This window comes from Actinia tenebrosa, unplaced genomic scaffold, assembly GCF_029948245.1.
Source record: "Actinia tenebrosa isolate PJP-AT-01 unplaced genomic scaffold, QUT_ActTen_1.0 PGA_scaffold13__45_contigs__length_12533684, whole genome shotgun sequence".
NCBI classification, from domain to species: domain Eukaryota; kingdom Metazoa; phylum Cnidaria; class Anthozoa; order Actiniaria; family Actiniidae; genus Actinia; species Actinia tenebrosa.
This window is the reverse complement of record NW_028292573.1, coordinates 4,636,840-4,646,370: the sequence shown is the minus strand read 5'-3', so window position 1 is coordinate 4,646,370 and position 9,531 is coordinate 4,636,840. Positions and strand designations below refer to the sequence as shown.

At 39.9% G+C, this 9,531-nt stretch overlaps 1 protein-coding gene across 1 annotated transcript; it reads right to left on the bottom strand.

Moving 5' to 3' along the window:
- Nucleotides 1-1,775: 1,775 nt before the first annotated feature.
- Nucleotides 1,776-7,964, bottom strand: LOC116304705 (uncharacterized). The gene is made up of 4 exons (XM_089029020.1): nucleotides 6,165-7,964; nucleotides 5,891-5,961; nucleotides 4,573-5,619; nucleotides 1,776-4,270 (listed from the first exon to the last, which is right to left on the bottom strand). The coding sequence occupies exons 1-4, from the start codon at nucleotides 6,574-6,576 to the stop codon at nucleotides 2,324-2,326; spliced, it is 3,477 nt and encodes a 1,158-aa protein (XP_088885146.1). The 5' UTR covers nucleotides 6,577-7,964; the 3' UTR covers nucleotides 1,776-2,323.
- Nucleotides 7,965-9,531: the final 1,567 nt, after the last annotated feature.

Here is a 9,531-nt window from a genome sequence, read left to right as displayed (position 1 = left end):
TTTTGATAGATTTTGGGTATTTTTCACAGCTTTTTGAAAAGAATAAAAATTCATGAAACTTGAAAAATGGGTCTTTTTGGCCGAAAAGCATGGACTATAGCCCATGGTTTTGATGGATTTTGGGTATTTTTCACACCTTTTTGAAAAGAATGAAAAATCTATGAATCTAGAAAAATGAGTCTTTTTGGCCAAAAAACATGGACTATAGCCATTGGTTTTAACCGATTTTGGGTCATTTTCACAGCTTTTGAAAAAATATGAATTATTAATGAGACTTGGGAAGTGTGTGGTTTTGGGCAAAAAGTATGGACTATAGCCCATGGTTTTGACCGATTTTGGGTCATTTTCACACCTTTTGAAAAAATATGAATTATTATTGAGACTTGGAAAATGTGTGTTTTTGGCCGAAAAGCATGGACTATAGCCCATGGTGTTGATGGATTTTGGGTGTTTTTCACACCTTTTTGAAAAGAATGAAAAATTCATGAAATTTCAAAAATGGGTCTTTTTGGCCAAAAAACATGGACTATAGCCCATGGTTTTGATGGATTTTGGGTGTTTTTCACACCTTTTTGAAAAGAATGAAAAATTCATGACACTTGAAAAATGGGTCTTTTTGGCCAAAAAGCATGGACTATAGCCCATGGTTTTTATGGATTTTGGGTGTTTTTCATAGCTTTTTGAAAAGAATGAAAAATTCATGAAACTTGAAAAATGGGTCTTTTTGGCCAAAAAGCATGGACTATAGCCCATGGTTTTGACCGATTTTGGGTCATTTTGACACCTTTTGAAAAAATATGAATTATTAAGAGCGACTGTCCACTAATATCGAGCCAAATCAAGAATCGGCGGCAACAGTGAAAAAATCGATTTTCTTTATTTTTGGTCCAGAGTTAGGCATTAGTGAGTAAGTAAACGTGGTGGGTTTTATTTCTTCAAAAAAAATGTTATCGCTGAGAAAAATCGAAAAAACGGTCCGTCCGATATAGGGCCCAAGACGGCACGAAATGAAAGCCATTTTAGGGGTCTCTTTAACGTTATCCTGTAAAGTCGCAACACATTTTCCAGCCTTTTTAAATTGAGATATTCGTTCTTCAACTATTCTTGAACATTTTCATGCAATTTTAGGCTCATGGGTTTATTTATTATTTTTTTAGAGGTCCGTCAAACTCGCTATAATTTGAGTCTGCAAAAACTTCGCTCCGGCACACAAATTCAAAAAATAAATTCTACATGTGGTATAATTCAGAATCTTTCAAAACTTCGGATTCTAAGCAAGTTAATATGGATCTTAAAAGTTCCATCAAAATTAGTTTGGGGAAATTTCCACAGCGGTCCAAACAAGCGAGTGAATAATGCTGGTTTTTAGAAGAAACCGCCCCGTGACTTGAAAACATTGTGTTTGGAGCCTTTGAAATTAGGACGAAAATCAGTCTATAATTTTGCTAAAACGGACAGGTTTTAATTTCCAACGACTTTCTTAGTGTTTCTTTGAGTTAACTTCAAAATATCAAAGCTTAAGAATCGAGTTTTCCTTTTATTTACTTTGAGTAAGAACTACCCAGTTTCTAATTAGCATAGCGCTTTCAACGAGTAGATTTCAAAATATGTTTTTTGGTCTGAAAACACTCCTACAATTCGACTAATGTCAAAGCAATGTTACAGAAAGACGTTTCCTACTTGCTTTACGTGTTTTCTTGCTAATTCTGTACAGTTTTACTTCCATTTTCAGAATTAGTTGTGATACGTTTATCGGAACTTGGGATCAGTACTATTGATTGCGTGACCTAACGTCCCGTGGGGGAAGGGGGGCGGGGGGTGAAAAGCTGAATGTAGCGGGCTTCCAGGTTTTGATACGAGGGAAGTCTCGAATCATTTCTTATTTTCTCGATTTGCGAAGCAATAACAAACTGGCTCCTTGCTGGCCTGACAACTATATTGAACAAAAATGTACCAAAGGATTTTACTGTAGTTACTTAACTACCTCGCTGATACCTGAGGCTAATTTCTAATTTGAAGATCTTGCTTACGTGAATCATGGCAAAAGATAAACCCAAGAATGGGAAACATTAAGAAAAAATACTGAAATTGTCAATTCCTACTTGTCATGATGTGCTCATAAATACCTGGACAAGCGTTTCTTTTTTTTTTCTTTTGTTTTCCTTTTTTTTCTTTTTTGTTGCCTTTTTTTTTTAGTTTTAGTTTTTGATTTATTTTTGTACTTGCGCTCAGGTAAAATCAACGAAAAGGCGTTTCAGTCAGAAAGACTTAACTTTTGAGTTCTACATATGAGTTTAAACCGAATCGGTGCGACTTTCTGCCATTAAACCTGACATTCGCAGTTTGCATAAAGGGCCATAATCTTGTCTGTATATGGCTTCTTGCGCTTGACTTGAACATCTGTGGTGTCAATACCAAAATGGAGGCATATTTGCTTCAACATTGCGATGGCAAAAGTCTCCAGTTTTGACTTTGATGCCAAATCACAAATGTTATATGTGTCGAAAACCAGTGGGTGCTTTACGGACAGTTCGCTTTTTGCCTTGGCTGCGAATTCTTCAATCTCATATTGATGAATGGCGTTTTCCAGTTCGTCAGCAGTATAATCATCGACATCTTCCTTTGGATCTGGACTCGGAAGCTTCTTCTTTTTAGCTACGCGTGAAAAAAAACTGGTAATCTGCTTGCTTGTCAAGAATTCGTCGCTGTTGAACAGTCGATTGCCGTTGATGTCCTTTGCTGTCATCATGGCTCTAGCAACTGACAAGGAATTTGCTTTCTGTCCAGTAGTTTCTCCTATCTGGAATTTCTTCAAAAGGTAGTCTTTCTGCTTTTGGGAGAATCTTTTTTTACCTCCTAGTGAAGATCTTAGGGCCCATCCCATTGGCAAGGTTTCTTTCTTGTTTTGTGCTGTCGTTCTTCTGTAGCTCGCATCTAAATGGGGGATCCCAATGAACTGTCCTTCTAATTTTTCTGCGTAACAAAGTGTCGCTTTGTCAAAAATGGTCTCCCGCTCCAAAGCAAAATGGTGTTTTCCACAATCTAGATGCTGTTCAAGGGAAGAATGTCTCAAGAACGTCATCGTACACCCTTCTTCAGGACAGGTAAACAGTGCACTTGGCTCTCTAGCTTCTGATGGAGCACTGAGTGTTTTCTCTGTGGTCGTTATTACTGATTCAACGGATTTGGGAGTTTTAGATTTGATCTGTGTAAATTGACTATCGCTGGTTTCAATCAACGTCAGGGATGGTATCTGTGAGTCGGTAGGTAGTTGTAGATCTTTGGATGATAGAAGTTTACCTGGTCCAATTTTGTATGCCTTCCAGATACGAATCCCATCTTCACAATACTCTACATTAGATACTTGACTGACACCATCCAGTTTCAATGTTGGCATATCTGGGATGACGGGGGATCCAGAGAGGATGACGCCCACAGCAGGAACTCCGCCTGACGATAAGATTGCTTTTTTCATGTGCTCATGAGAAATGATATCATTGCCTTCATTGAGGTGGATTCTCATATGGGACTTGATGGTAGCAGCCTTTCTATCACAGGCTCCCTTTCCTCCCTGTGGATCTGAGAAGTCCATGCGCTTGATTGCAACACCATGACAATGGCCTAATAACTTTGCATAAAAAATGTTCGGACCGTTGCGATAGCATCCAGCGTTGTCCTGACGGTAAAAAACTGAGCGTAGTTTGGGCATGATGACTTTAAGCCTTTCAATGACATCTGACATTATAGCCAGAATGACGACGTATTCCTGACTACATGACTCAAAGATGTGAACAAATGTTAACATTTCTAATTGACCATCTTTGCCTCGTTTAGTCGCTACTGTGATGTGCCAAGACATGCCACGTTTGGCAAACCAGTCTTTCTGACTCTCTCTAAACTTTCTTGGAATGAATTTCATGGCCCAGTCTTGGGTTAGAAAAACGGACGTCTCATCGAGGACTTCTAAGATGTCTACTCTAGCCTCATCTTGGTTAACATAGCGCAGAAGATGTGATTTCCATGCTCCAATGTTTGTTTTGGCCTGTCGCACACGGAAAGTCAGCTCTTCCTTTGTATCTTCAGAGAGATTTCCCGACTGCTCTTTTAAAGCTTCCTCTATGCACATGACGGTGTCGGTTAGCATAGTACACCGATCACATGAGCTATCGTGCTGGTGATTACACTCTGACTGATAATCTGAATCACCAGGGTCACTCAAGGCATACCGCCTACAATGATCAGCCACCGTCGAACTCTCAGATATGTGCACCTGCAATTTATATTTAAAAATATCCATCACTGAATTAATTTAAATTAGCCTTTAAATAAAACTAACCGAGGGGATGTTTGGTTTATCTTTAATGCTCTAGCTTTGATTCTCTGTTGTTGATTTTATTTGTACTGGACAGCGAAGGTCCGCTATATTAGAGTTTCAGTATTGTGTGTAAGGTTACTCTAAGTACGTGAATCCGCGTGAATTGCGCTATTTTAAAACATCTGCTTTGACTGCGGAGAGACTCCCTAATCGGCCTACGCGGTCTTTGTACCGTAATGTGATGTTATAGCGGTTACCTTGTAGTCAGTTTTCAGGTAGCGTTTTCCTGCTTTAAGGCGATCTTGTTGTTGTTTTGCCCAGGCCATTCCTAAACCGATGTCTCCTAGTATTTCTGTAACGCTTTTTAGATCGTCAAATGCCTCTGCACCTGTCGAACTTATGTAGTCCAAACCCTGAAGCGAAGTTCTTAAAGAAGCAGGACAGACCATAAGGATACGAAGCAAAGTACTGCGACTCAAGGGCGTAAAGGCTGACTCCCGACAGAATTCCTGGTACTGTTGAATTACCCTTTCGGGAATGATCGTACGAATTACGTTTGGGACCTTGACTAGCTGATCAGAAGATAATTTTATGGTTTTCTCTCCAAAAGGTAAGTCCTGGATGATGTGTGGACTGGTAACGAAGTTAATAAAGTGGTCGATCTTGCTTGTTGACACGGAAATTCTTGACTGAGGTGACAGTGGGACAGGTTCTCCTCTTCCGTAAAGTAGGCAGTGACGTTTGGCCTCAGTATATCGATACTTTGTAAGATCTGGAATCCATTTACGAAGATTGTTTAGACTGACCTTGTCCGCCATGATAGAGAGAATTTGTCTTCGAGTACCCCAACTACCTGCAGTATTGTAACATTCGGTCAGCGCATCCAAAAGAATGGTATCCATGTCTTTAAAGTTTGCTACATCATCAGAAAACCGCTGGCAAAGGGCTGTCGAAGAAGAGACTGACTGCCAGAGAAAATCAGCATCACACGGGGCAATTTCTTCAAGAACGGCTGTTACTCCTTGGTATGCTTTGCGTGTATAATATCGCTTGGTCCTGTCACTAGCATTAGACCAAGGCGTAGTTAGGGTGTGTCTGACTGGACTGACATCTCTGGAACGCAAAAAGCTATTCAGTTCTTGTAAAGGATTTCCAGATGATTCCTCCCAGCTGCTATCATCAGAGGGCAAAAAAAGGCTCCCACCAGGTGTTACTGGGTTTAGATGTGGTTGACCGGTACTTTTTGCAGTCAACGGGGTGCTGTGGGCGGTTGGGGTATTCATTGTTACCTCTTTGTCAGTCTCCTATAAAATACAAGTACATACATATGAAAAGTTAATTTTATTTCCTGAAAGACAAGAAAACGCATGGGAGTTATAATCATTTAATAGAAGGGGCGGATCCAGAATGTTTTAAGGGGAGTAATTCTTACAGGGTAACCAATGCCGTTGCCAGTCTAAAATGTTTTCTGACATAAACACTAGTAATGCATTCCCTCGCCACCCCTGGACCAGACCCTCAGGATATGTGCTAAAACCACGCCTTTATTTAATGCTACGAAAGACATCGACTCACCAAGGACATACACTTCATCTTTGCTTGAACAGTGTAATCGTCTAGAAGGACCCTGCATTCCCGGCATATTGCTGTATAACAATGAAATATTCACATGGCATGATTTCAGTATATCAGACTTTATGGCGTCAAGTTAACGTCTTCATTTGACATTGCTTGAATTTTCACATGCAGCTATTGCAGCATGCAATTTAGCGGGAAATACATTTATTTTCATACTGAATTGGCTTTATTTCATTCCTTAGTACACAAAAAGAGTAACATATATACTAACCTGAACCTACGGGAACAAAGACACCCGTCATCTGCAAGATAGTATTCGATTTTTCTTTGCCGATCCCGCGATCAGCTTTGGGCCATTTTGCTTTCTTTTCGCCATGCCTTGACAGCTCCTGAGGAACTCGGCAGCACTGGGAACTTCTGCGCCAGCCTATACCTAACAATGAACGATGACCTGGACAAATTGTCAACTCTGCAATATTGTCTGGAACCGAGAATATCGAAGCTCGAGCCAAAAGTAGTTCAACCTCAGAATCGACATCCTGTATACCAAAAGCTTTCTTATGCCCGGATATATCCAATTCACATGAACTAAGTGGTATCACGACCATCTTCTTGTTTCGATCTCTGGGATCATAACCGCAATTTCCGCCTACGATTTTCTTAAATGAACAGCTGACTTCCATTCCTAATCCCTCATGAACGAAAGCCGCTTTATTAGGAAGTGCTAGTAAACGTCATTTTCCCATGTCACGTGGTTGAACGCTTGTCCAGGTATTTATGAGCACATCATGACAAGTAGGAATTGACAATTTCAGTATTTTTTCTTAATGTTTCCCATTCTTGGGTTTATCTTTTGCCATGATTCACGTAAGCAAGATCTTCAAATTAGAAATTAGCCTCAGGTATCAGCGAGGTAGTTAAGTAACTACAGTAAAATCCTTTGGTACATTTTTGTTCAATATAGTTGTCAGGCCAGCAAGGAGCCAGTTTGTTATTGCTTCGCAAATCGAGAAAATAAGAAATGATTCGAGACTTCCCTCGTATCAAAACCTGGAAGCCCGCTACATTCAGCTTTTCACCCCCCGCCCCCCTTCCCCCACGGGACGTTAGGTCACGCAATCAATAGTACTGATCCCAAGTTCCGATAAACGTATCACAACTAATTCTGAAAATGGAAGTAAAACTGTACAGAATTAGCAAGAAAACATGTAAAGCAAGTAGGAAACGTCTTTCTGTAACATTGCTTTGACATTAGTCGAATTGTAGGAGTGTTTTCAGACCAAAAAACATATTTTGAAATCTACTCGTTGAAAGCACTATGCTAATTAGAAACTGGGTAGTTCTTACTCAAAGTAAATAAAAGGAAAACTCGATTCTTAAGCTTTGATATTTTGAAGTTAACTCAAAGAAACACTAAGAAAGTCGTTGGAAATTAAAACCTGTCCGTTTTAGCAAAATTATAGACTGATTTTCGTCCTAATTTCAAAGGCTCCAAACACAATGTTTTCAAGTCACGGGGCGGTTTCTTCTAAAAACCAGCATTATTCACTCGCTTGTTTGGACCGCTGTGGAAATTTCCCCAAACTAATTTTGATGGAACTTTTAAGATCCATATTAACTTGCTTAGAATCCGAAGTTTTGAAAGATTCTGAATTATACCACATGTAGAATTTATTTTTTGAATTTGTGTGCCGGAGCGAAGTTTTTGCAGACTCAAATTATAGCGAGTTTGACGGACCTCTAAAAAAATAATAAATAAACCCATGAGCCTAAAATTGCATGAAAATGTTCAAGAATAGTTGAAGAACGAATATCTCAATTTAAAAAGGCTGGAAAATGTGTTGCGACTTTACAGGATAACGTTAAAGAGACCCCTAAAATGGCTTTCATTTCGTGCCGTCTTGGGCCCTATATCGGACGGACCGTTTTTTCGATTTTTCTCAGCGATAACATTTTTTTTGAAGAAATAAAACCCACCACGTTTACTTACTCACTAATACCTAACTCTGGACCAAAAATAAAGAAAATCGATTTTTTGCTGTTGCCGCACATTGCTCGATATTAGTGGACAGTCGCTCTTAAGAATTATTTTCGGCTGACAGCACGTGGTGGTGATTGTTTGGCCGCAATTTGGAGCCGAAAACTGATCAAATTCCAAGATTTTTATCAGCTGATATAAAGCCAATATAAAGTTACTAACAGTATATGGAAATCTTACCAGGAGCCACGCCCTACCCAGGTTTGATGGGAAAAGAGATATTTCAGGAACTGACCTCAGGACACAGACTGGAGCAGCCACCAACTTGTCCAGATACCCTGTAAGAAAAACATATATCAGTCACGTCACGTAGGACTCACGAACCTCAAATCAAGTGTCAGTTTTGAACTTGTCTATGATTCTGAAAAAGCAGATATAAATTCTATTGGAACCTCCTCTCGGCTGATCTAAGTCAGGGCATGGCTAACTCACAGATTGAACCCTGAAATAACCTCTGGGCTGATCTAAGTCAGGGCACGGCTAACTCACAGATTGAACCCTGAAATAACCTCTGGGGCTGATCTAAGTCAGGGCATGGCTAACTCACAGATCAAACCCTGAAACAACATCTGGGCTGATCTAAGTCAGGGCATGGCTAACTCACAGATTGAATCCTGAAACAACCTCTGGACTGATCTAAGTCAGGGCACGGCTAACTCACAGATCGAACCCCAAAGCAACGTCTGGGCTGATCTGGGCTGAACAAGTTCTACTTCATGATCGTAGTTTGCTTTGGTAGCGACTCCAGTGACAGGATATTATTTATAATTTCACTTTTGACCTCAGATACGAGATAATGAGCAAATGTTGGGTCAGGGATCTTTCTGAACGTCCATCATTTCAACAATTGTGTAACGAACTGGGATCCTTTCTACAGGAAGAGGCGGTAAGCAAACAACGCTATCGACATTTTGAGCCCAATTTATTCATCCATCCATCCATCCATCCATCCATCCATCCATCCATCCATCCATCCATCCATCCATCTGTTGATTGATCGATTTATTTTCGTGGCTTTTGCATCCATTTATCCATCCATTTTTATCTTCCTAGGGATACGAAGAATTGTTCATCAGTACAGAGCCAAATGAATCCAGTGAAACGACGACAACAAACTTGTAGATTGTGAAACGGCACTGTTTTATCAACAGCTTCAAAGTAGGCCAATATTAGAGCTACTTGTAGATTGTGAAACGGCACTGTTTTATCAACAGCTTCAAAGTAGGCCAATATTAGAGCTACTTGTAGATTGTGAAACGGCACTGTTTTATCAACAGCTTCAAAGTAGGCCAATATTAGAGCAACTCGGGTCAAACATTTGATGATGTAATGTCTATTTTTAGACAGATTCTTCTAGGATGAAAACATGTAAATACCATGTAATATATGTCTAGGGCTGATGACGTTACGTCTATTTTAAGACAGATTGTTCTAGAAGGCAAAGCCATCTAATCTGATTTAAACGAGAAAGCAATTCAGTTTCCCAGGAGAAAAGTGACTGTAATTGTGTCCATGTTATGACTGCCATCACGTGATGGTGTGGGAAGCACACGCGTTTAGGCGCAAAAAATCCCGCCATATCCACAGGTAGCCCAGCAAC

Coding starts and splice junctions, on each gene's coding strand:
- LOC116304705 (XM_089029020.1), bottom strand. CDS start 6,576: ATGGAAGTCAGCTGTTCATTTAAGAAAATCGTAGGCGGAAATTGCGGT. Junction 5,962..6,164: donor CTTTGTTCCCGTAGGTTCAG/GTTAGTATATAT, acceptor ATTGTTATACAG/CAATATGCCGGGAATGCAGG. Junction 4,271..4,572: donor ACCTGAAAACTGACTACAAG/GTAACCGCTATA, acceptor TATAAATTGCAG/GTGCACATATCTGAGAGTTC.